Source organism: Scyliorhinus torazame, chromosome 2 (assembly GCF_047496885.1).
Source record: "Scyliorhinus torazame isolate Kashiwa2021f chromosome 2, sScyTor2.1, whole genome shotgun sequence".
NCBI classification, from domain to species: Eukaryota; Metazoa; Chordata; class Chondrichthyes; order Carcharhiniformes; family Scyliorhinidae; genus Scyliorhinus; species Scyliorhinus torazame.
This window is the reverse complement of record NC_092708.1, coordinates 151,278,322-151,304,939: the sequence shown is the minus strand read 5'-3', so window position 1 is coordinate 151,304,939 and position 26,618 is coordinate 151,278,322. Positions and strand designations below refer to the sequence as shown.

Sequence of the window (26,618 nt, the reverse complement as noted above, 5' to 3'; positions counted from 1 at the left end):
AAGATGCAGGGGGTGTAAGAGGAAGAACTATTTTACACAGCGAGTAGTAATGATGTGGAACATGCTGTCAGTGGGTGGTGAAGCAGTGATGATTGATTTCAAAAGGAAATTGGATAGTTGCTTGAGGAAAATAAACTTACAGGGATAAGGGGGTGCGGGAGTGGGACTGATTGGATTGTTCTGCAGAGGGCCGGCATGGACTCAATGGGTTGAATGGCCTTCCTTATGTACTGTAATGACTATGATTCTATATCTAAATGTACTGTTTATGGACTCCTAGTTTAAAGACAAGTAGGAAGAAAGCTCTCTCCCTTTGGGTGGGGGATTGGTGATGTGGGGAATAAAGGGTGAACATGTTATAAAGTGAGTTATGTTCATGAAAGCTGTCTCGCTTGCTGCGTTTTCCCATAACAACCCTTGACCTACGCATCTGCTGCTTATCTGTATGTGTACAGAGATGAGGTTACTGCAGCTGATAAGCCCAAGCTGTTTTTCTAGCCTGCTTGTCTGCGAGAATATGATAGTGCATGTTTATGAGGAGCACATGAGACAAAACATGCTTGAGCCTGTGGTGATCCACTGTAATAGGAGATGCAAGGTAGGACCTGCACTACAGGTTCGCCGGTAGCTCCTGCCGGCTGGCTCCGCCCAGGGAGAACTGTATAATATGCATGACCTCCAGTGCCCTGCCATTTTGCCAGCTGCAGCAGGAGGCCACGTATCTGACTGCAATAAAGCCACAGTTGTACCCAACTTTAGTCTTTGTGCAATTGATCGTGCATCAATTTATTAGTGTCAGATTTTCCACAGAATGGATATCCGAATTAAGCCCGATCGCCTGCAGCTGGATCCTCACTCACCCGACGCCAGGAAAGACTTTACTCACTGGCTAGCATGTTTCGAGGCTTACATCAACGCGGCGGACCCCGCGCCAACGGAGGCTCAGAAGATCAACGTCCTGTACTCCAGACTGAGCTCCAGCGTGTTCCCATTGATCCAAGATGCCACGACTTACACAAAAGCAATGGAACTCCTCAAAGAACACTACGCGCAGAAGGCGAACACGCTCTTCGCCAGGCATGTACTTGCCACCCGCTCGCAACTACCTGGTGAGTCCATCGAAGACTTCTGGCGGGCCCTAATTCCACTCGTCCGGGACTGTGACTGTCAGGCTGCCGAACACGTGAATCTCCTCATGCGCAATGCTTTCGTGACTGGGATTGCGTCAGACCGCATCCGAGAACGATTGCTGGAAGGGGTCACGCTCGAACTGGCGGAGACGAAAACCTTGGCGCTCTCCATGACTGTTCCCGTAACGTACAATCGTATCTCTCCCGCCGCGCTGTCCACCCTTCTACCCCTTCCTACCCCTCCTGGACCCCGCCGTCGACGACCTCAGCCGTCGACGACCTCTCAATACGCCTGGGCCGCACGCCGATCCGCGCACCCCGGGGGGCCCCCGCTGCTACACCTGCGGTCAGCAGAAGCATCCCCGCCAACACTGCCCGGCCCGCACTGCAGTTTGTAAAGCCTGCAGTAAAAACGGCCACTTCGCGGCTGTGTGCCAGGCCCGCGCAGTAGCTGCGATCGCGCCTGCTATCGCCCCCTCCCCCACGCCAGACACACAATGGGAGCTGCCATCTTCTCCTCCCGGGTCCATGTGCGTCCAATGGGCGCCGCCATCTGTCCCCCTTTGGCCAAGGGCGCCGCCATCTTGTCCCGACCCCGCAATGTGCGCACCATTGGCGCCGCCATCTTGTTCCCCATAGGGTCCCCGGACATCCCGACATCGGAACCGCACACGCTCACCACCCAAAGCATCCGATGGCTACCCGCAGCTCGCTTTGATGACGCTAGACCAATCTCGCCCGCACAACCTGGCCACCGCATCGCCGACGGTTAAAATCAACGGCCACGCGACCTCTTGCCTGCTGGACTCCGGGAGCACCGAAAACTTCATTCACCTTTACGATAAGGCGCTGCTCCCTTGCAGTCCACCCTGCCAATCAAAGGATCTCCCTAGCCTCCGGATCCCAGTCCGTCCCGATCCGAGGCTTTTGTACAGTCACCCTCACGGTCCAGGGCGTAGAACTTCCGCCTCTTTGTCCTTCCTAATCTCTGCGCTGCACTCCTGTTGGGCCTGCACTTCCAGTGCAACCTCCAGAGCCTCACCCTTAAATTCGGCGGGCCCTTACCCCCCCTTACCGTTTGCGGCCTCGCGACCCTCAAGGTCGATTCCCCCCTCCCTTTTTGCCAATCTAACTGCGGATTGCAAGCCTGTTGCCACAAGGAGCAGACGGTAGAGCACCCAGGACAAGACCTTAATCAGGTCCGAAGTCCAGCGGCTGCTTAAGGAGGGTATTATCAAGGCCAGCAACAGCCCCTGGAGAGCCCAAGTGGTAGTGGTTAAAACTGGGGAGAAACACAGGATGGTCGTGGACTACAGCCAGACCATCAATCGGTACACGCAGCTCGACGCGTACCCCCTCCCACGCATATCTGATATGGTCAATCAGATTGCGCAGTACTGGGTCTTCTCAACAATTAACCTTAAATCCGCCTACCACCAGCTCCCCATCCGGAAGTCGGACCGGCCATACACTGCCTTCGAGGCGGACGGTCGCCTCTACCACTTCCTTGGGGCCCTTTCGGTGTCACAAATGGGGTCTCGGTCTTCCAAAGAGAGATGGACCGAATGGTCGACCAGTACGGTTTGCGGGCCACCTTTCCGTACTTAGATAATGTCACCATCTGCGGCCATGACCAGCAGGACCACGATGCCAACCTCAATAAATTCCTCCACATTGCCACTCTTCTCAACCTGACCTACAACAAAGAGAAATGTGTGTTCAGCACGACCCGGTTAGCCATTCTCGGCTATATAGTCCAAAACGGACTTCTCGGGGCCCGACCCCGACCGCATGCGCCCCCTCATGGAACTTCCCCTCCCCTACTGCCCGAAGGCCCTCAAACGCTGCCTGGGGTTCTTTTCCTACTACGCTCAGTGGGTCCCAAACTATGCGGACAAGGCCCGCCCACTCATTCAGTCCACCCAATTCCCCCTCGCGGCCGAGGCACAACACACTTTCGCCCGCATCAGAGCAGACATCGCCAAGGCCGGGATGCGCGCAGTGGACAAGTCAATGCCTTTCCAAGTAGAAAGCGACGCTTCAGACGTCGCCCTTGCCTCCACTCTAAACCAGGCAGGCAGACCCGTGGCATTATTTTCCCGCACCCTTCATGCCTCTGAAATTTGACACTCATCCGTCGAAAAGGAGGCCCAAGCTATCGTTGAAGCTGTGCGGCATTGGAGGCATTACCTGGCCGGTAAGAGATTCACTCTCCTTACGGACCAACGGCCAGTAGCCTTCATGTGCAATAACACACAGCAGGGCAAGATCAAAAATGATAAAATCTTGTGGTGGAGAATCAAGCTCTCCACCTATCATTACGAGATCTTGTATCGCCCTGGTAAACTCAACGAGCCCCCAGACACCCTCTCCCGAGATACATGTGCCAGCGCACAAGGGGACCAACTCCGGGCCCTACACGACAGCCTTTGTCACCCAGGGATCACTCGATTGTACCATCTGGTCAAAGCTCGCAATCTGTCCTACTCCGTCGAGGAAGTAAGGACAGTCACCAGGGACTGCCAGGTCTGTGCGGAGTGCAAGCCGCACTTCTACCGGCCGGACCGTGCGCGCCTGGTGAAGGCTTCCCACCCCTTTGAACGCCTCAGCGTGCATTTCAAAGGGCCCATCCCTCCACCGACCGTAACACGTACATTCTCAGTGTGGTCGACGAGTACTCCAGATTCCCCTTCGCCATCCCATGCCCCGATATGACGTCTGCCACTGTCATTAAGGCCCTCAGCACCATCTTCACTATGTTCGGTTTCCCCGCCTACATCCACAGTGAAGGGGATCCTCATTAATGAGCGATGAGCTGCGTCAGTTCCTGCTCAGCAGGGGTATAGCCTCCAGCAGGACGACCAGCTACAACCCCCCGGTAAATGGGCAAGTAGAACGGGAGAATGGGACAATTTGGAGGGCCGTCCAGCTGGCCCTACGGTCCAGGAACCTACCAGCTTCTCGCTGGCAGGAGGTCCTCCCTGACGCTCTACACTCCATCCGGTCACTATTGTGCACTGCCACTAATAATACACCCCATGAACGTGTTTTCACCTTCCCGAGGAAGTCGACATCCGGGGTGTCGCTCCCGGCTTGGCTTGCTGCTCCAGGACCGGTCCTTCTCCGTAGGCACGTCCGACTCCACAAGGCGGACCCCTCGGTGGACAGGGTTCACCTGCTCCACGCCAATCCTCAATATGCCTACCTTGAGTTCCCCGACGAGCAGCACGGTAGCATTGTGGATAGCACAATTGCTTCACAGCTCCAGGCTCCCAGGTTCGATTCCGGCTTGGGTCACTGTCTGTGCGGAGTCTGCACATCCTCCCCGTGTGTGCGTGGGTTTACTCCGGGTGCTCCGGTTTCCTCCCACAGTCCAAAGATGTGCAGGTTAGGTGGATTGGCCATGCTAAATTGCCCTTAGTGTCCAAAATTGCCCTTGGTGTTGGGTGAGGTTACTGGGTTATGGGGATAGGGTGGAGGTGTTAACTTTGGGTAGGATGCTGTTTCCAAGAGTTGGTGCAGACTCGATGGGCCGAATGGTCTCCTGCACTGTAAATTCTATGATAATCTATGACGGCCGCCAAGATACTGCCACCGTCAGGTTCCACCCCAACCCCCCCCCCCCCCGCCCCCTCCCCTCCAATGCGACCCCCACCTCCCACCGCGCTGCCAATATTGACCCCACCAGACCACCCCCCCCACCCCCCTTTCCGCACAAGAGGATGAAGAGGACTTCTGCACACTCCCGGAGTTCCCCGATGACGGGCCAGCATCAGCACCGCCATCGCTGCCACCTCCACCACCACCAGCACCGACTTCGCCGCCACCGTTACGCCGCTCCCAACGAAGCACCGGACCGGCTGAACCTTTGACGGACTCTGGACCGTCAACATGGACTTTTCTTTCCCTACCACTGTACATAATTACACTAATTGTATATAGTTTCACGTCACCCCCGCCGGACTCATTTTTAACAGGGGGTGAAAGTGGTGATCCATTAGGAGATGTAAGGTAGGACCTGCACTACAGGTTCGCCGGTAGCTCCTGTGGCTGGCTCCGCCCAGGGAGAACTGTATAAATATGCATGTCCTCCATTGCCCTGCCATTTCGCCAGCTGCAGCAGGAGGCCACACATCTGACTGTAATAAAGCCACAGTTGTACCCAACTTTAGTCTTTGTGCAATTGATCGTGCATCAGAGCCTATGGCCAGCCAAATCTGGAGTGTGTGTATATGTGTGTTATTGTAGCTGCTGTTTTGGGAGAATCTGCAGCTTTGAACCTTTCCCTTGCATGCTCATAGTAAAGATTGCGTAACTTCAACTGACTGGACTTCAAGTGGCTGTTACCTCACAACAATTATGCTCTGAGTTGCTCTGGCAACATGCATTTTTACATGCATGAAGTAGTCTGGATTTATGAATGGTGATGGTAGATATTCCATTACTGCCCACCAATCTCTCCTGCTCTTGTTGTCTGCCATTGGTATGCGTTGGAAGGATTTGCAAGTTGACACTCAACCTATTTGGTCACATTATGAATACGCCTTCTTGGCTATCTAGTCCTTGAACCTGGAGCTTCGCAAAGCGACTACCATAATGCATTTCCTTTTTAGAAGTTGGTAAAGGATTTGAGTACAAAGCACTTGCGGGGCGGGGGGGGCGCAATAAAGTCAAGTAATATAAGTACAACAAAGTAAAATAAACTTGTTCTTATAAAATAAATTTAGAGTTCCTAATTCTGTTTTTCCAATTTAGCATGGCCAATCCACCTACCCTGCACAACTTTGGGTTGTGTGGGGGTGAGATCCACACAGACACTGGGAGAATGTGCAAACTCCAAACAGACAGTGACCTGGGGCCAGAATCGAACCTGGGCCCTTGGTGCCGTGAAGCAGCAGTGTTAACCACTGCACCATCCTGCCGCCCCAAAGTAAAATAAAGATAACATAAAGGAAGTGAAGAAAAGACATGGCAGGGCAGCTTGGTCGTGTGGAATGCATGTCCTGCAATAGGTGGGAAGCGGCAGCTGGAGTCACTGTGGCACATTCAAATGGCTGAGAACTACATGGATAGCACGTTCAGCGAGATGGTCACACCGCAGGTTAGGAGCATGAAGGAAATGGGTGATTGCCAGGCAGTCCAAAAGAACTTGTTTGGTGGTGCTGGTGTTCCCTGGAGCCCTACTTGCTAATTGGTTTTCCGTTTTGGATACTGGTGGGATTGCTGGTTCCTCAGGTGTGTGCAGGCTGAGAGATGAATATTGACCAGGACGTTGGGAACAACTCCCTGTTCTTCCTCCAATTGTGCCATGGATCTTTTACTTCCACCTGCTATTGCAAACCTGGCTTCAGTTTAACATCTCATCCAAAAAGGCATGGTTGACAGTGCAGCAGCCTAGGTTGTTGTGTGCTCAAGTCTTGAGGTGGGGCATGAACCCACAACCTCGTCAGTCTCAAGTGAGAGAACTCCCAACTGAACCACGGCTGACGAATTAAATTGTTTTCAAACACATGCAGAAGACCAGTCTTCCTTTTCCAAATGGCCTTTATTGACCTTGTGGAAATGGGAGGTAATTGATCCTGCTGAATGTGGTGATGTGCATCAATGTAAATCCATGTAGGCTAGCGAGACACTAGAGGGAGCACCAAAGACATCTCACACACACACTCAACCAATAGATCAGTTAGATAGGACGCCACCAATGGACATTCACGATGCACATGGAGGTGACATGACCACATGGGGCATTACACCAACCCATATATAAAGGACACCACACACATGATCTGCCTCTTTCCAGTGGAGACAGTCAGTGAGTACAGACACCGGGTTGATTCAATATCACACCCACCACGTGGATTCCAGCAACTGGTTAGTCAGTCTGGGTAGATATGGTAGGATTAGCAGTAGTGTCGAACCCGAGTAATAGAAGTGTAAATAGTTTAATAAATGTGTTGAAGTTAACTCCACGTCTGAACCTTCCTTTGTCAAGTGCACCACAAGGAAGCCGCTTATGTTACACCTAGAACATAACAAATCACCAAATATAAATTACAATACAATGATGCCATAATTGGGGAAAAAAAGTGTACAGTATTTGGTAATCTATTGCAATTTATAAAAATATGTTTATAGCTTAATTGTAGTAATCCAATGCATATTATTAGATATGGAGTCCTGTCATAAATTTAGGGTCGACCTACTGGCCGCGTCCCTACAGTATCGGGGCGGGATGCAGCCAGTAAATGCCAGGAGAGACCTACCCCAGGATTCCCGACAACTGTTACACCAGGTGCCGGGTGGGGGGCCAGTCTCGCACAGTTAAGTGGGTTTCAGAACCCACTTAACCATGCTGATGCCGGTTCTAACCCGCTCCCGGCATCTATCGGCCTCCCCAAGGAAACCCCAGCCCAGCGCCTTATAGCACAGGTCCGCCCAAATGAGGACCAGGCGGAATGGCACCTGGAGAGAGTCTCCCAGGCCATTGGAGGTCCCCGGGTGGTTCAGGGACAGGGCAGGGTGTCGATTGCAGCCCACTCCTGTTGGGGAGACCCGGATCCCACCACGGCATTGCGAGAAACCAATAATCACCAATTAAGGCCAATCTCCATCTCACTAACTGGAACCTATCTAACAGCCTTCCATGATCTAACTGGCTCACCAGCGAGCGGTCATGCAGGCGACCTTCAGCACACCTATTTAAAAATGTGTAGCAAGCGAAATGGCTGCTGTGGAGATGGGAGGAGGTGAGTAACCATCTTGGAAAACAGGCAGTCAGTCCGGGGGTGCTGAGGCTGCTGTCCTAGTGCTCGGGCGGGGGAAGAGGGAGAGGGGGAGGAGCTGGTGTGGGAGCCCCCGTGAGGGGGTGTGTGCACTAATATTGGGGGGGTCGCGGCATGGGTTGGGGGGAATGAGGGTTCAGTGCTCGTGGTTCTGACATGCCAACCCCCAGATCATGTATACCTATACTAGGGGCAACCTCAGCTTCTACCTGTCCGTCCCACCGAATACATCCAGGACAGAGCCCCGTCAGTGATAATATGGTGCAGGCCACTTTAACCGCCACCGACTGTGGCGACCTCTGGCCGCACAACTGAAGGCTTTTGCTAATAGGGAATTGGCAATGTTAGTGATGTGAGCACATAGCAGCTCTCAAGTGGATTCCTGTGGATAGGCGTGCCATGTCACACGCAGGTGGTATTGCCCAGCATCCCAATCAGACTCTGAGACCTGGACATTGCGCCTGAACACTGGAGGCACCAACAACGCAGGGGTAGCAGCCAACAATCAAACACTCGAGAGCTGGGCCGCAGCACTGGGGATATATCCGCGGCCAGGCGGTGGTGGGGGAGGCACCTGAGCAAGACCGAGTGCTGTTCCTGGCAGAGATCTGGGGTATCGGGTGTCTAGGGGCCCCTGCTGTCACTGGGTGACATGCTGAGGTGAAGGGGTAGGAACGTGCGGCCTCGTCAGAGGAGGAGGACGAGTAGAACAGGAGGGGCTGAAGGATGAGCCCAGGAGGACCCACGGGAATGGTTGGAGGATAGGGGACAGGCGGCAGCAAGGGTCCGACCTGCCCGGAGGGCCAGGAAGATCCTCATCCTCGCTTTCTTCTGATAAGACGTAGCTTTAACCTTCGTCTCGCATCTTCTCCCCTTCCCCCTTCCCCCCACTTCTTGGTCTGCTCCGCCCCCCAATCACCTTGTTTGACCCTCCCAGGGTCTGTGTTACATCACCTCAGGGTGATGAGCCTGTGTCAGCACTGCAGTGCAGAATAATGTGACAGAGGCTTCACATGTCTCGGATGTAATGTGTTTTAATGTAATGTTTTAATGGCCCTAATGACTGTCCTTAGCTACCGATGGTGCAGCCCTCCCAACACGCCCCAGTGCCCTCTCCGTGATCCTCAATCTTCTTGGCCTTCTGTGCTCTGCCATTATGTCGAGGTGTGTTCCCAGGACAGGTGCAAGCAGAATCACAGAATAATAGTGTAGAATAGGCCCTTCGGCCCATTGGGTCTGCACCGGCGTATGAAAAAACCTGACCTGCCGACCAGCACTTGGCCCATAGCCTTGAATGTTAGGACATGCCAAGTACTCATCCAGCTACCTTTTTAAAGGATGTGAGGCAACCCACCTCTACCACCCTCCCAGGCAGTGCATTCCAGACCGTTGCTGTCCTCTGGGTAATAAGGTTTTCCTTCAAATCCCTCCTAAACCTCCTGCTCGTCACTCTGAACTTGTCTTCCCTTGTAACTGACCCTTCAATGAAGGGAACAGCTGTTCCTGTCCATCCTGTCCATGCCCTTCATAATCTTGTACACCTTGATCAAGTTGCCCCTGAGGTTTCTCTGCTCCAGCCTGCTGCTTACCACACCCTGTGGCCTTTGCCCCTGGCGGTCATCCATTGGAGATCCTGGGGCTAGAGGCACCCAGCCGACTTGCTGGTGGCATATGGCTCACTGTGCCAGCTGACCCCAAGCTGGTGACAGGAGAGGGGGAGGATTTTGGGCCGGCCTCCAGTGCTCCCTCCACATGGCCGGTGCCCGAAGGACCATGGAGGTGCGGTTGGATTGAGCTCCAGAGATTCCTGCATCATCTGGCTCAGCCAGCCCTGGTGGCTCCCCATTGTCTGCACCATGGTGTCGATGCCCCTCTGTGATTGGCTATGCTCTGCAGTGTCTCGCCAATGTCCACCTGTGTCTGGGACACATTCCTCAGTGACTGGGGCATATCCTGGAGTGCCTCGGCAATGCCCACCTGAGACTGGGACATGCTCAGCAGTGACCCAGCAAGGTCCACGTGTTACTGGGACACAGCCGCCAGCGACTGGGACATGCTCCATAGGGCCTCAGCAAGGTCCACCTCCGTCAGGGACCCGTTCCCCAGTGACCGGGACATGCTGTCTAGGCCCTCCACCATGGCCGTCACTGACTGAGCAACATCTAGGGACGCCACCATTTGTGCTGCTAATGTCGTGCACCAGGCTTTCCGCGGTCGCCACCGTCGCAATATTGGCCTCGGTGCCAAGCACAGTCGGTGCCATCTCTTGTGCCTGTAATCTTTGGGATTCTTCCAATTGGCTATGGGATTCTTCCAATTGGCTATGGACCTACTGGAGTGTCGCTGACATCCCCTTCTGACTCTCACGGCCACACCCTAGTGTCTACATCAGCTCCGGGATAACCTAGTCCAGAAGCTTGACATTGAACTGGGACCCAGCTGCATCCTGGTGTTCCTCGTCTGATCAGCAACTGTGTGCTGTTCACCAGATTGTGCCCTGGAAGCCCACTACCTTTGCCCACCTGCTGATGGCTGCTGCCATTGCCACCAAGGTGGCACCGATTCCCCAGTAGCTGATCCTCTGACTCCCTCGGGGGAACAGAGTATCCATCTGGACTCCACCACGTCCCAACAATCAGGCCAGGTCGACTTTCCCGATATCTGGGGCCGGTCTGCACGGTGGCAATGCTGCGGCTGTCGGGGATTTGCTCTGCGGGATTGGTGTAAGAGCTGCACCTTCTAGTTAGCCAGGACGGTCATTTCCAGCAGGAAGTGCATGAGGCATCATTAAGTGCCCTAATTAACGTTAGACACCGGTCACGGCCTCACTGGGTCGGCCGTTGGGAAACACCCTGCAGTCCCCGCTCGCTACCGCACATGGGGTGCGATCTAACCAACAGGTTTCAGTGCAGTTAGATAGCGGTGGGGAATTCGCGACGGAGCTTGGGAGAAACTCCCAGTCAAAACCACCTGAAATGACACTTGGAAACTTTGCTGTTAAATTGCGCTCTCAATTGGTGAGATCGTCTTCAATTATCTTATCCATTTAATATTAGATTTTATAGGGGTTTTATTGTAGAAAAAATAGTCTGCCACTCATTTTTGATTCTTTTTGAACACTTGTGTGAAGCTTCTGTAATGTTTATTGCAGGAATGTTACATGAAGGAGAAGTATACCATGAAACAACAACAAAACTGTTTATTTATGAATTCTCTCAAAAACCTGAATTCGTGGATTATTGGTCAGCAGTCAAGGTAACACATGGTGTATGATTCACATAAGCTTTATATTATGAAAAAGCAGTGATTGTCTTATCTTGAGGTAAGGATAATTTTGGATCTTTTGTTTATGTGAGTTTTAGAATTAATAACATACAAAGATTCATCAGAAAAGCAGACCAACAATTGGGAGACAGTGACTGCATTTCTAAACGTTCTCAGCATTATTTTTTCCTTTTCTTCAAGGCAAACAATTATTGCTCGCCCCTAAATGCTCTTGAGAAGATGGAAGAAAGCCACCTTTTCCAAAAACAACCGAGTGGTTTGCTGGACATTTCAGCAGTGGGTTCTGCGGGTGGGGCCTTGCCAGTGATTAGGGTGGGGTGGTACGCTGCCTGCGATCCGGGGTAGTGGAGCTGCAGCAGTTATTGGAGATCGGAGCTCCCTTTATGAATGGCGCTCGGATCTCAGAGGTGCAGGATCCGTCTGAGAGATTCAATCCCACTTGCCTCAGTTGCAGTGCAGATCCTGGCGTGCCATGGAATCTGATTTAGTTAAACATTTTTTTTCAAAGTGCCATTATAAGACCATAAGACATAGTAGTGGAAGTAAGGCCATTCGGCCCATCGAGTCCACTCCACCATTCAATCATGGCTGATCTCAACTCCATTTACCCGCTCTCTCTCCATAGCCCTTCTGGCATGTTGGGGGAGCTCATAGCGCCTACGTAGACCAGTCTTGATTCTCCTGGATAGTGCACCTAGACAGCCGAACGGAGAATCCCAGTCCCTTTCTTGCAATGTTAACAGATCATTTTTAAAAATCCAGGATCGCAGGGGCAGCATGGTGGCACAGTGGTTGGCATTGCTGCCTCACTGTGCCGTGGTCCCAGGTTTGATCCTGGCTCTGGGTCACTGTCCGTGTGGAGTTTGCACATTCTCCCCGTGTTTGAGTGGGTTTCTCCCCCACAACCCAAAGTTTACTGGTGTTGCTGAATGTTTCTCTCTTTATTTGGCTCTGAATATGGCAGTCAATATGGTCGCTCTAGAGTTGCCAGGTATCTTTCGATACCGCCACAAGGTTCAAACTGAATACTGATCAAAGACTCGATACGCCAGTTAGTTAGTTCAAAGTCAAATTCTTATTTATTTACACACACAGTTAAATATACTGCACGAAACGCTACAGACTAAACTATCACTACTGCTAAAGCCTATACTTAGCTTCGGGCGCCCGCTCAGTCCGAGGAACAATGGCCGTTGTTCGGTTCTGAGGCTGCTGGGGTCGAAGTGGTGAAGGGGAACAGCTAAGGTCATCTGTCTGGTAGCGTGCGTTGACCTTGGACTTACTTATTCTGGTGCAGCTGTTGGGCAGGTCTCCTCGGTGAGAGCCAGAGCCAAGAGAACAATTCTCTCTTGGGAGATCCTTCTTATACCCAAAAGGGGCTTCGCGTGCTTTTGGGCGGGCCTTGAACTTGGCCCCAATTAATTGGGCCGTTTCTCGATCGTTCCCATCGATTTACTCCAATAAAGGGGTGGGTGTCCTGATGGCTGGCCGTTGGCCTGCTTTGTTCTGGTCTCCTCTGGCGCCGGGGTGTCTGCCTTAGTATCGGTTACTCAAATGTTACTCTCTTGTTCCTGGAGATGGGCCATTAGTATGCTAATGGGCCTACAGTTTTGGTCTTGTCTGGGAGCTGCGGCTCCAATATGCAGACAAACCCATAACCTGCTTGTTTTCTCAGTATTGACCATTTTCCCTGCAATCTTTGCAAAGTGCCCATTTTGTAATCGGGAAGTGGCCATCCCAGATGGCTACACTGGGTTACGGTGATAGGGTGGAGGTGAATGGGCTTAAGTAGGGTGCTCTTTCCAAGGGCCGGTGCAGACTCGATGGGTCGAATGGCCTCCTTCTACACTGTAAATTCTATGATTCAGTCACCAAGAAATCACGATAATTAAGAATGCCCTGGACCACACATTTGAATCTTCCAATGGTGTGAAAATTCAGGGCACCTTTGAAGGACTGGACTGTAATTTAAATAACTGATTTGCTTCATGGAATAATGACCGGGCGGCATGGTAGCACAATGGGTAGCACAGTGGCTTCACAGCGCCAGGGTCCCAGGTTCGATTCTCCCTGTGACTGCGTGTGTTTCCTCCGGATGCTCCCGTTTCCTCCCACTAGTCCCGAAAGACGTGCTATTAGGTAATTTAGACATTCTGAATTCTCCCTCTGTGTACCCGGAAAGGCGCTGGAGGGTGGCGACTAGGGGCTTTTCATTGTAACTTCAGTGCAGTGTTAATGTAAGCCTACTTGTGACAATAAAGATTATTATTCCTCATCTAAATGAACATATCAGCAATATTTATGTTTTTGAACTGTACAAAGGCTGTAAGGAGTCATTTTGTGTGGTGGTGTGCAGTGAACCCAGAATCCCTCAGGAAGTTGGTTCAAGCCCCACAGATCTCGGCTGAGATCTGATGAACAGCATATCAGTGCAGGGTTTCTCTTTGCCATTGGAGCCAAAGGGAGTTAGAGTTTTTGTCCAGAAATCATTTGGACGACAGCCTTCTAGTGTCATTCTGGCAGAACCAGTAAAGAAAAGGGGCCATCCGTTGCTCTCCAAAGTCGTTGTACTTGCTGGGTCCACCTGAAAAGGCAAAGGCCAGTTAATCAACTACAAAAGCCATTGTAGCTGCTGAATACGGCACGTTACTCCAGTGAACCAACACTTCAACTGCACACAGCAGGCCCACAATGACATCTTACAGAAACTGGTTTGAAATCTCATCTTTAGAAGTATCGTTAATCTTTATCAGTATTTTAAACGTTATCTGTATTTTAGTCAATAACTTAAAGAGCAGTGACAAAGTAACTTTCAGCAGCAGTTTTGTAATAAAACAATCTCTTTCTTGATTAAGAATGAAGCTGGACTGCTGGGTTATTTTTAAATTGAATCACTTACGAATTAAAAGGGCGACAGACAAACGCATTTCTTCACTCACAGACCACTTTGAGGAAATGCCTTTTACGTGGTTCTGACAGCATTCGGATATAACTGCAGACATCAATATTTTTTTTTATTTAAAAAAATATTTTATTGAAAATTTTTGGTCAACCATCACAGTACATTGTGTATCCTTTACACAATAATATAACAGTATAAATAACAATGACCTGTTTTATAAACAAAGAATAAATAATATCTAACAAAAATGAAAACTAAAACTAAATGGCAACTGCCTTGTCTCAGATAAGCACTCTCCAAAAATATGATTTAACAGTCCAATATACAATTATTTATAGCAACGACCTATACATATTGTACATATATATTAACAACCCTGAGAGTCCTTCTGGTTCTCTCTTCCCCCCCCCCCCCCTCCCCCGGGCAGCTCCTGCTGCCTTCTTCTTTTCCATTCCCTCTATCTTTCTGTAAGGTATTCGACGAACGGTTGCCACCGCCTGGTGAACCCTTGAGCCGATCCCCTTAGGACGAACTTAATCCGTTCCAGCTTTATAAACCCTGCCATGTCATTTATCCAGGTCTCCACCCCCGGGGGCTTGGCTTCCTTCCACATCAACAGTATCCTGCGCCGGGCTACTAGGGACGCATAGGCCAAAACATCGGCCTCTCTCGCCTCCTGCACTCCCGGCTCTTGTGCAACCCCAAATATAGCCAACCCCCAGCTTGGTTCGACCTGGACCCCCACTACTTTCAAAAGCACCTTTGTCACCCCCACCCAGAACCCCTGTAGTGCCGGACATGACCAGAACATGTGGGTGTGATTCGCTAGGCTTCTCGAGCATCTCGCACACCTATCCTCTACCCCCAAAAATTTACTGAGCCGTGCTCCAGTCATATGCGCCCTGTGTAACACCTTAAATTGAATCCGGCTTAGCCTGGCACACGAGGACGATGAGTTTACCCTACTTAGGGCATCCGCCCACAGCCCCTCCTCAATCTTCTCCCCCAGCTCTTCTTCCCATTTCCCTTTCAGCTCATCAACCATAATCTCCCCCTCGTCCCTCATTTCCCTATATATATCTGACACCTTACCGTCCCCCACCCATGTCTTTGAGATCATTCTGTCCTGCATCTCATGCGTCGGGAGCTGCGGGAATTCCCTCACCTGTTGCCTCGCAAAAGCCCTCAGTTGCATATACCGGAATGCATTCCCTTGGGGCAACCCATATTTCTCGGTCAGCGCTCCCAGACTTGCGAACTTCCCATCCACAATCAGATCTTTCAGTTGCGTTACTCCTGCTCTTTGCCATATTCCAAATCCCCCATCCATTCTCCCCGGGGCAAACCTATGGTTATTTCTTGTCGGGGACCCCACCAAGGCTCCCGTCTTTCCCCTATGCCGTCTCCACTGTCCCCAAATTTTCAAAGTCGCCACCACCACCGGGCTTGTGCTGTATTTCTTCGGTGAGAACGGCAATGGGGCCGTCACCATAACTTGTAGGCTAGTCCCCCTACAGGACGCCCACTCCAATCTCTTCCACGCCGCTCGCTCCTCTCCTCCCATCCACTTACTCACCATTGAGATATTGGCGGCCCAGTAGTACTCACTTAGGCTCGGTAGTGCCAGCCCACCCCATCCCTACTACGCTGTAAGAATCCCTTCCTCACTCTCGGGGTCTTCCCGGCCCACACAAAACTCATGATACTCTTTTCGATCCTTTTGAAAAAAGCCTTCGTGATCACCACCGGGAGGCACTGAAACACAAAGAGGAATCTTGGGAGGACTACCATTTTAACCGCCTGCACCCTCCCTGCCAGTGACAGGGATACCATGTCCCATCTCTTGAAGTCCTCCTCCATTTGTTCCACCAATCGCGTTAAATTTAACCTATGCAATGTACCTCAATTCTTGGCTATCTGGATCCCCAAGTAACGAAAGTCCCTTGTTACCTTCCTCAGCGGAAAGTCCTCTATTTCTCTGCTCTGCAGCCCTGGATGCACCACAAACAACTCACTTTTCCCCATGTTCAGTTTATATCCTGAGAATTCTCCAAACTCCCGAAGTGTCCGCATTATCTCTGGCATCCCCTCCGCCGGGTCCGCTACATATAACAACAAATCATCCGCATACAGAGATACCCGGTGTTCTTCTCCTCCTCTAAGTACTCCCCTCCACTTCTTGGAACCCCTCAATGCTATTGCCAGGGGCTCAATCGCCAGTGCAAACAATAATGGGGACAGAGGGCATCCCTGCCTTGTCCCTCTATGGAGTCGAAAGTATGCAGATCCCCGTCCATTCGTGACCACACTGGCCACTGGGGCCCTATGCAACAGCTGCACCCATCCAACATACTCATCTCCAAAACCAAATCTCCTCAGCACCTCCCACAGATAATCCCACTCCACTCTATCAAATGCTTTCTCGGCATCCATCGCCACCACTATCTCCGCTTCCCCCTCTGGTGGGGGCATCATCATTACCCCTAGCAGCCTCCGTATATTCGTATTCAGCTGTCTCCCCTTCACAAACCCAGTTTGGTCCTCATGGACCACCCTCAGGACACAATCCTCTATCCTCATTGCCATTACCTTGGCCAGAATCTTAGCGTCTACATTTAGGAGGGAAATGGGTCTATAGGACCCGCATTGCAGCGGGTCCTTTTCCTTCTTTAGGGGAAGCGATATCGTTGCCTCAGACATAGTCGGGGGCAGCTGTCCCCTTTCCTTTGCCTCATTAAAGGTCCTCATCAGTAGCGGGGCGAGCAAGTCCACATATTTCCTGTAAAATTCAACTGGGAATCTATCCGGTCCTGGAGCCTTCCCCGCCTGCATGCTCCTAATTCCTTTCACTACTTCCTCTATTTCAATCTGTGCTCCCAGTCACACCCTTTCCTGCTCCTCCACCTTGGGAAATTCCAGCCGGTCCAGAAAGCCCATCATTCTCTCCCTCCCATCCGGGGGTTGAGCTTCGTATAATTTTTTATAAAATGCCTTGAACACTCCATTCACTCTCTCCGCTCCTCGCTCCATCTCTCCTTCCTCATCCCTCACTCCCCCTATTTCCCTCGCTGCTCCCCTTTTCCTCAATTGGTGGGCCAGCAACCTGCTCGCCTTCTCCCCATATCCGTACTGTACACCCTGTGCCTTCCTCCACTGTGCCTCTGCAGTACCCGTTGTCAGCAAGTCAAATTCTACGTGTAGCCTTTGCCTTTCCCTGTACAGTCCCTCCTCCGGTACCTCCGCATATTGCCTATCCACCCTCAGAAGTTCTTGCAGCAACCGCTCCCGTTCCCTACTCTCCTGCTTTCCTTTATGTGCCCTTATTGATATCGGCTCCCCTCTAACCACTGCCTTCAGCGCCTCCCAGACCACTCCCACCTGGACCTCCCCATTATCATTGAGTTCCAAGTACTTTTCAATGCACCCCCTCACCCTTAGACACACACCCTCATCTGCCATTAGTCCCATGTCCATTCTCCAGGGTGGGCGCCCTTCTGTTTCCTCCCCTATCTCCAAGTCCACCCAATGTGGAGCGTGATCCGAAATGGCTATAGCCGTATACTCCGTTCCCCTCACCTTCGGGATCAACGCCCTTCCCAAAACAAAAAAGTCTATTCGCGAATAGACTTTGTGGATATAGGAGAAAAACGAAAACTCCTTACTCCTAGGTCTGCTAAATCTCCACGGGTCTACTCCTCCCATCTGCTCCATAAAATCTTTAAGCACCTTGGCTGCTGCCGGCCTCCTTCCAGTCCTGGACCTCGACCTGTCCAGCCCTGGTTCCAACACTGTATTGAAATCTCCCCCCATGACCAACTTTCCCACCTCTAGGTCCGGGATGCGTCCTAGCATACGCCTCATAAAATTGGCATCATCCCAGTTCGGGGCATATACGTTTACCAAAACCACCGTCTCCCCCTGTAGTTTGCCACTCACCATCACGTATCTGCCCCCGCTATCCGCCACTATAGTCTTTGCCTCAAACATTACCCGCTTCCCCACCAATATAGCCACCCCCCTGTTTTTCGCATCTAGCCCCGAATGGAACACCTGCCCCAACCAACCTTTGCGTAGTCTCACCTGGTCTATCAGTTTCAAGTGCGTTTCCTGTAACATAACCACGTCTGCCTTAAGTTTCTTAAGGTGTGCGAGTACCCGTGCCCTCTTTATCGGCCCGTTCAGCCCACTCACGTTCCACGTGATCAGCCGGGTTGGGGGGCTTTTTACCCCCCCCTCTTGTCGATTAGCCATCCCCTTTTTCCAGCTCCTCACCCGGTTCCCACGCAGCTGTGTCCCCCCCAGGCGGTGCCCATCCCACCCCATGCCAGCTCCCCCCTCTCCCCAGCAGCAGCAGCCCAATAATTCCCCCCCCCCCCCCCCCCCCGCTAGATCCCCCACTAGCGTAGTTACACCCCCCATGTTGCTCCCAGAAGTCAGCAAACTCTGGCCGACCTCGGCTTCCCCCCGTGACCTCGGCTCGCACCGTGCGACGCCCCCTCCTTCCTGCTTCCCTATTCCCGCCATGATTATCATAGCGCGGGAACCGAGCCCGCGCTTCCCCCTTGGCCCCGCCCCCAATGGCCAACGCCCCACCTCCTTTCCTCCCCCCAACACCTCCTGTGGAAGAGAGAAAAGTTACCACATCGCAGGATTAATAACATAAAACTCCTCTTTCCCCCCTTTTTGCTCCCCTCTTCGCCCCCCATACTCGCCCCACCACTTTGTTTCAAACGTTCTTTTTTTAATAACCCGCTCATTCCAATTTTTCTTCCACGATAAAAGTCCACGCCTCATCCGCCGTCTCAAAGTAGTGGTGCCTCCCTTGATATGTGACCCACAGTCTTGCCGGTTGCAGCATTCCGAATTTTATCTTTTTGTGAAGCACCGCCTTGGCCCGATTAAAGCTCGCCCTCCTTCTCGCCACCTCCGCACTCCAGTCTTGGTATACGCAGATCACCGCGTTCTCCCACTTACTGCTCCGAGTTTTCTTTGCCCATCTAAGGACCATCTCTCTATCCTTAAAACGGAGGAATCTCACCACTATGGCTCTAGGAATTTCTCCTGCTCTCGGTCCTCGCGCCATCACTCGATATGCTCCCTCCACCTCCAGAGGACCCGCCGGGGCCTCCGCTCCCGTTAACGAGTGCAGCATCGTGCTCACATATGCCCCGACGTCTGCTCCCTCCGCACCTTCAGGAAGACCAAGAATCCTTAGGTTGTTCCTCCTCGCGTTGTTCTCCAGCGCCTCCAGCCTTTCCACACATCATTTATGGTGTGCCTCGTGCATCTCCGTCTTCACCACCAGGCCCTGTATGTCGTCCTCATTCTCGGCAGCCTTTGCCTTCACGACCCGAAGCTCCCGCTCCTGGGTCTTTTGCTCCTCCTTTAGCCCTTCGATCGCCTGTAATATCGGGGCCAACAGCTCCTTCTTCATTTCCTTTTTGAGTTCTTCCACGCAGCGTTTCAAAAACTCGTGTTGTTCAGGGCCCCATATTAAACTGCCACCTTCCGACGCCATCTTGCTTTGTGCCTGCCTTCCTTACCGCTGCTCTAAAGGATCCACCGCAATCCGGCCACCTTCCTCTCCTTTTTTCATCCGTATCCAGGGGGGATTCCCTTCTGGTTCACCACACAGTACTTTTAGCCGTTAAAATTGCCGTTGGGGCTCTTATTAAGAGTCCAAAAGTCCGTTCCACCGGGAGCTGCCGAAACGTGCGACTCAGCTGGTCATCGCCGCACCCGGAAGTCGACATCAATATTTTTCGATAGTATTGATTTCCCACATCACTATTTAATTCCTCTTTCTAATACTGGGTCGTGCACTGTGAATAATGCTGGAAGAGAGATTTGGGTGTATTACTGTGCTCGTATTTAATATGTCATATCACTGTGGAGTAGAATAGCAATGGACAAACTAAATAGAATGCTGAGTCCAGAATATTAGATTTGTGAAAGAAATTGGGTGATCTAGCATTGTGGAAGGTGGGGATGGAAGTGCAAGAATAAGATCTGCTCCAATTGTACAGGGATTTGGTGAGACATCTGGAATATTTTGTGAAGTTTTAGTCTCCATATTTAAGAAAGGATATACTTGCATTGGAGGTGATACAGTGACATCCCCTGGGATGAGGGACTTATCCTATGATGGGATGCCGAGTAAATTGGACTTACTAAGTGGCCAATCCTTTAGGACTGAGATGAGGTGAAATTATTTCAATGGGTTGTGAATCTTTGGAATTCTTAAATTATAAAATCTCTCCAATAAAGAAGGAGGCCGATTTGGTCCATCGAGTCTGCACCGAACTTCCAAAGGAGCGCCCTACGTAGGCCCATTCCCGTGCCCCATAACCGTACCCCACCTAACCTTTGGAAGCTAAGGGGCAATTTAGCATGGCCAATCCACCTAACCGGACTGTGGGGCAAACCAGAGCATCGGGCAGCACAGTAGCTTTGTGGATAGCACAATTGCTTCACAGCTCCAGGGTTCCAGGTTCGATTCCGGCTTGGGCCACTGTCTGTGTGGAGTCTGCACATCCTCCCCGTGTGTGCGTGGGTTTCCTCCGGGTGCTCCGGTTTCCTCCCGCAGTCCAAAGATGTGCAGGTTAGGTGGATTGGCTATGATAAATTGCCCAGGTGTGTCCAAAATTACCCTTAGTGTTGGGTGGGGTTACTGCATTATGGGGATAGAGTGGAGGTGTTGACCTTTGGTAAGGTGCCCTTTCCAAGAGCCGGTGCAGACTCGATGGGCCGAATGGCCTCCTTCTGCACTGTAAATTCTATGATAATCTATGATAATCTGGAGGAAACCCACATAGACATGGGGAGAACGTGCAAACTCCACACAGAACAGTTTGCCAAGGTTGAAATCAAACCTGGGTCCCTGGTGCTGTGAGGCAGCAGTGCTAACCATCATGCCACCATGCAGCCCCAGAGGTTTGTTGATCTGTTATTTAAGGCTGGGATAGAGAGATCACCCTTGTGTCCCTCTCTAGTGAGGCCCATGTCTGAAGCATGATCCCACCAAGCCTGCCCAATCTCTTTCAAGGAAATAATGACATAAGCCTCGCTGGATGACTGCTGAGCGCTGCAACAACAACAGCTGCCAGCTCTTTGCTGAACATTAAAAGTTACTGTGGCTCCATGCCCCATGTACTTACTGAGGGCCCCAGAAAATCATGACCTGCCTCATAAACTTAAATACCTTTCATTTGCTTATTTCAAAATCCCGAGCAGCATCCCCAAGTGACCTGCCACCCAACACTCAAGTTTGGACACAGAGTGATGACGTTGGAGAGCCTGACCCAATGTCATACCATGTAGTTTTGCAACCCCCAATGCCTCCATTGATTTGTTTCTGTGGCTCAAAATCCTGGCCTTCATTTCCGAGGACTAAGTTTTGATGTTGTAACACCTGAGCTCCCCCGCGTCGGATTTGGGAGTATCACAAAGATGCACTGGGGAATACCTCTCTGCGGTTCCCAGGTAAACATTTACACGGCGGTTGCACAGAAAGGCTAACTTCCCCTGGGCAATTGTACTGTGCTGGGAACCATCCAAAAAAACAATTAAAATCATTCACTTCAGATGGTTCCGCCAGGGTTACAATAATAGTTACGCAAAATTGTGCGGAATTATTTTAAACACACAGACTGAACCCCGCAAGGGGTCTCCTCACACATTGAACTCCCCCTTCCCTCAGGGGATTCCACCACCCCTTTACTAACCATCCTCTCATGGTATTCATTGTACTCACGGTAGCACAGCGGTTAGCGCTGTTGCTTCACAGTGCCAGGGACCCGGGTTCGATTCCTGGCTTGGATCACTGTCTGTGTAGAGGATCACTGTCTGTGTGGAGTCTGCATGTTCTCCCTGTGTCTGTGTGGGTTTCCTCCAGGTGTTCCGGTTTCATCCCACAAGACATGCTGTTAGGTGAATTGGACATTCTGAATTCTCTCTGTGTACCTGAACAGGCGCTGGAGTGTGGCAACTGGGGGCTTTTCACAGTGACTTCATTGCAGTGTTAATGTAAGCCTACTTGTGACACTAATAAGGATTATTATTGTTCTGTACCCACCCTATGGAATTCTCCCCACCCACACAGAGCTTCCCACAGCCCCCTGATTGGCTAGAAACCCCCGCCCCAAGACCCGACCTATCCTTGCTCCCAGTATCCTAAACCGCTCCCACCCCCTCCCCCCAATGTCCTAAGCCACCAACCGAATCGCTCCATCATCAGATTTCCGCCCCCCTCCCGCCCACAAATCCTATCCAGTTTCATAGAAATATGGAAGATAAGACTAAGCCATTCAGCCTTTGAGCCAATAATCATTCAATATGACCATGGCTGATCCTCTATCTCAACACGATACTCCTGCGCCCTCCCGACACTTGTTGACAACTTCGAGACTTCCCTTCCCCCTAGCCTGTCATTTTCATTCAGACCTTTTAAACTTACCTCTTTATAGTGTCCAGTGCAGTATAAAAATCCTTCACTCCAACTCTGTTAGATTTTGACGCCCAACCCAGGGACGCGCTGCACTGCCTGGATCTCGCCCGGCCTGAGTCAGGAAGGTTGGACAAGACAGGCACAGGTTTGGTGCAGGTAAGTGGGTACGGAGAGGCAATCCGGCGCTGATTGCCACTCCCGAGGAAATGATGGTCCATGATGTATGTTTGGAAAGAATGGACTTTTCTGCCTGGAATGTAGATTTCTGAAAGTGGTGCTCATTAAAATCTGCCTTCCTTGAATTTTAGATTCTCAAATTGAAAGGCAGAGGATTCACATGCACTGATGGAAAAAGTGAAACTGTCTGAATTTGCAGTGTGGCCAAGCATATGACATGGAAAAGATTATCTGGCCATTTACAAAATTTAATACCGTGTCCTCGACTTCTGCTTCAGTTATTCAACTGATTTTCCCCAGTCCACCATCTGTCACTCATCCCGGGCCAGCGTATTCCATATGTTAATTGTATTTTACAATTGTTTTACAAGAGTTATTGACTCTTAGCACAGGCAACTTCCCATCTGAAGAAGAACAAAGGAGTTCTCTTGACTAACATTTGCACTTGTCGTTAAAACCTAATGTGCCCATGTCGGAACGCTGAACTGATTGGATCCGGAAAAGAATGAATAATTCAGACAGCTCCTTGCCCTTCGGAGTAGCCATCTTTGCCAAAACAGTTTAGCTAGCTATTGATTGCTGTGCACGTGTTCGGTGCTCTGTTTTCCTATATAACAGCAAGACCTGCACTTCAAAAGTATATTGTTGGGTGTTAAACCCTGGGAGGTTCTAAGGATGTGAGAGGTGCTATACAAGTTGCATCATTCTTTCTGATTGCTACTTTTGGTTCAAACATAGAAATGACTAAAAGCAAAACTTATTTTTCTTTGAAATTAGTCAAAACTGCAATTAAATTCTGAAAAGTCAAGGATGGAAATGACGACTAATCACTAGTTTTTTTTTGTTCACCTTAGAACACCATATGGCATTGGTTATATTTGATTATTTTTCAGTTTGTACTGTGCAAGAATTACAAGGTTGTTCAGTCTGTGATGGTTAAAAAAAAATCAAGGTATGACTTTATAGCTGATATTTGTTTTCTTCTAGGTGAAGATAAACAGTTCTGAGTTATTGGAGCTTACTTATCCTGCAAAAGAAAATCGTTTTGATGAACAAACTGTGATACACTTGTACCATCAAAATAGATCACCTTCAAAATCATTAGCTTCTGAGTTCATCATAAGCATTGAGTGTTATGATCGTAAAACCTTTTTCAAAGTGAAACCCGTGGTACCTCATACGAAGTACATGATTACTGTAACAAAACGGCGTAAGTTTGAAGGTTGCTTGCTACTTAACCATTTTAATTTTAATGTTGCATACATGACTTCTATGTTATTGATTCTGTTCTATGATTTGCTGGGGTGGTATGGTGACAGTGGTTAGCACTGCTACCTCACAGAGACCCAGGTTCGATTCTGACCTCGGGTGACTGCGTGGATTTCTTCCGGATGCTCCGGTTTCCTCCCACAGTACAAAGATATGCACTTAGGGGATTGGCTGTGCTAATTTGCCCCTTAGTGTCCCAATGTTAGATGGGGTTACAAGATTACAGAGATAAGGCAGGGGATTGGGCCTAGATAGGGTCGGTGCAGACTTGATGGGCTGAATGTCCTCCTTCTGCATTGCAGGGATTCTATGATTTGTGATATTGTTTAAAGCTATATCCATGATTTAAAATTGCAGGGTTCTTCATTTATTATTGTTGCATTTTTACTGTTCAGTCTTCATCTTTATTCCTACCACTGGTGAGAGCCTTTTTTCTCCTGCTTGATTTCCCATGAATACATAGGGAAAATAAATTGACACTCAGCCACATAAGGCGATATTAGGTCAGTTTCCCAAAATGCTTGGTCAGAGATTTTAAGCATTGTCTTAAAGAACAAACGTAAAGTAGAAAGGTTCCAGACCAATTGAAGGTATAAGCACTAATACTGGACATGTGTGGGCAGCATGGTGGCACAGTGGTTAGCACTGCTGCCTCATGGCGCCGAGGTCCCAGGTTCAATCCCGGCCCTGGGTCACTGTCCGTGTGGTGTTTGCACATTCTCCCCGTTAGCACATTGGCCATGCTAATTTGCCTCTTAATTGGAAAAAGATAACTTGGATACTTTTTAAAAATTCAAACAAAACAAAGAAAATTGGAGATGCTCAAGTGGATGGAAGTAAAGGAGCACAAATATTCCAGAAGATTGTGGAACCAGGGAATTGCAGAGATGGGGAGGTGGAGGCAGCAATTAAGAGATATGAAAACCAGGATGAGAATTTGAAAACCAAGTGGTTGCTTAAATGTGGGTCCACAAGCACAGGGGTGATAGGTGAATGGGACATAGTGCGAGTTGAGACATAGGCAGCAGAGACTTGGATGACCTCAGCTTTACGGAGGGTAGAACGTGGGAGACCAGCCAGAAAGTGCATTGGAATGGTTAATTCTAAGGTAACATAGGAACAGGAGTAGGCCATTCAGCCTGTTGAACCTGCTCTGCCATTTAATAGGACCATGGCTGATTGAACGCTTCAATGCCTTTTACACACACTATCCCCATAACCCTTCATGTTAATGTTAATCAGAAATCTATCAAACTCTACCTTAACCATACTCAGTGACTGAGCTTCCACAGCCCTCTGGGATAGAGAATTCCAAACATTCACAACCTTCTGTATAAAGAAACTTATTTTCATCTCGATCCAAAGTGGCATCCCCCTTATTTTGAAATTGTGCCCCTGGTTTTAGACTACTCAGCCAAAGGAAGCATCTTACCTTCATCTACCTTGTCTATTCCTTTAAGTGTTTTGTAGGTTTCAGTGAGATCACCTCTCATTCTGCAAAACTCCGGCGAATACAGGCCCAATTTCCCCAATTTCTCTTCATAAGTAAGTCCCACCATCGGCAGAACAAGTTTGGTGAACCTTCATTGCACTCCCTCAATGGAAATAATATCCTTTGAGGTAAGGAGATTAAAACTGCACATAGTATTCCTGGTACGGACTAACCAAGCTCCGACAGAATTGAAGCAAGACTTCATTACTCCTGTACTCAAATCCTCTTGTGATAAAGGCTAATATTTTACTGCCTGAAAGGGTGGTAGAGGTGAGAACCTTCACATTATTTGAGAAGTATTTAGATGAGCAGTTAAAATAGCATAACACACAAGGCTATGAGCCACGTGCTGGGAAATTAGGTTAGAATAGGTGCTTGATGGCCATCACTGACACGATGTAATGAAAGGCCTCTTTCCATGATGTAAAAACTTGACTCCATAAGTGACTTATGGACAAGGACACCTAGGTCCCTTTATCCATCTACACTTTCTAACCATTTAGGAAATACTCTGTTATATTTCTACTCCTGGTAACATGTTATCTTGCCATGATTGTTAGTATGTTGTATTCTTTGTCCGTCCAGAATGACCCGATGTAGTGTTGACAAAGAATATACCAATCAAAAGATTGAAACAAAAGTAATTTATTATTATACTACTAATTAAATGAAGTTTGAACACTTTACTGAGCTACAGACAATAATTAAATTATGTTGAATCTGTCTTAAACTACTCAATATTATAGCTAGTCACTAACTACACCATGATCTAACCTTGTGCTATCTCTGTCTACTCAAAGCTTCTTCTTGTGCTTTCACCATGCTTCATATGCTATTCTTCTCCACTTCTCCCAGAATTCCCTGAGGCTATCTTAAATACAGAGAATTAGTAACGCTTGATTTACACAGAGATGTAATTATTATTAACCCTTCATTAACCTAACTATATACGTATCATTACACTCTGCACACCTGTTCCTCCTACCAAAGTGGATTATCTCACATTTTCCACATTATATTCCATCTGCCATGTCCTTGTCCACTCACTAAGTCTGTCCAAATCCTCCTGTAGCTGCTTTATATCTTCCTCACAACACACATTTCTACCTGTGTTGCATCATCCGTGAACTTTCAA

General features: G+C 49.8%; 1 protein-coding gene across 3 annotated transcripts in view; it reads left to right on the top strand.

The window, feature by feature from the left end:
- The window catches only part of LOC140392761 (nuclear envelope integral membrane protein 1a-like), a 130,745-nt gene that overhangs the window by 36,583 nt on the left and 67,544 nt on the right, over nt 1–26,618 (top strand). For 2 of the 3 annotated variants that reach the window (XM_072478379.1, XM_072478369.1), the window contains exons 1-3: nt 797–1,109; nt 11,064–11,167; nt 23,710–23,932. In XM_072478379.1, the coding sequence (XP_072334480.1) occupies nt 812–1,109; nt 11,064–11,167; nt 23,710–23,932 (625 nt within the window). In that variant the 5' untranslated portion in view covers nt 797–811. Of the gene's footprint in view, nt 1–796; nt 1,110–11,063; nt 11,168–23,709; nt 23,933–26,618 lie in introns of those variants that run through there. The other variant, XM_072478387.1, reaches the window with a different exon arrangement.